Genomic DNA, 664 nt, shown 5'->3' on the forward strand with positions numbered 1-664 from the left:
AGCAGGGTGCCCCTGCACCCTCCCGCCCCCCGTCCCACCCCCAGACCATGTAGGGCACCAGCTGCTCCCAGCTCAGAGTTTATAGGAAGAGGAAGCCCCATCCCTTCGCAGAGGAGGAAACCCGGCAGCCCAGATGTGCGCAGAACAACGCTGATAGCATTTTTATTTTCTTTTTTCTTTTTTTTTTTCCCCTCCTCTCTGCAAACAGAGGAGTTGCTCGAGCGGGACCTCACCCACGGCGTGGTGAGCAGCGGGGCTGCCGGGAGGCTGCGGCACAGCCCCAGCGCAGCCATGGGGCAGAAGTGCATGGAGAAGTTGTCCTCCTTCCTCTTTGAGTATGACACCCCCAGGATGGTGCTGGTGAGGAACAAGAAGGTGGGACTGACCTTCCGGCTGATCCAGCTCATCGTCCTGGCGTACATCATCGGGTAAGGCTCTCCGGCGCCTGCTTTCCTCCGAAAGAATGCTTTGCCACCTGGTTAAAAAGCAGTGGAGACAAAGGGGCTGATATATTCCGATGCAGGGGGGTTTATTGCTGACGGCATCACATCTCCCTGGCCGTGGCCACTCCTGTGCTGCCCAGTGTCCCACCATGGGTCTTCCAGATCACTGCCCAGTCCCTATGTCCTCCCTAGAAGCTGCTGCGTGTGCGCGGGTTGGAGGC

General features: G+C 58.7%; 1 protein-coding gene across 1 annotated transcript in view; it reads left to right on the top strand.

The window, feature by feature from the left end:
• The first annotated feature begins 291 nt into the window (after window positions 1–291).
• P2RX1 (purinergic receptor P2X, ligand-gated ion channel, 1) overlaps window positions 292–664 on the top strand; it is a 10,886-nt gene continuing 10,513 nt past the window's right edge. Inside the window, exon 1 of the mRNA XM_009876947.1 lies at window positions 292–428. Coding sequence (XP_009875249.1) covers window positions 292–428 — 137 coding nt within the window. The remainder of the gene's footprint in view (window positions 429–664) is intronic.

Source organism: Apaloderma vittatum, unplaced genomic scaffold, assembly GCF_000703405.1.
Source record: "Apaloderma vittatum isolate BGI_N311 unplaced genomic scaffold, ASM70340v1 scaffold29109, whole genome shotgun sequence".
Lineage (NCBI taxonomy): Eukaryota > Metazoa > Chordata > Aves > Trogoniformes > Trogonidae > Apaloderma > Apaloderma vittatum.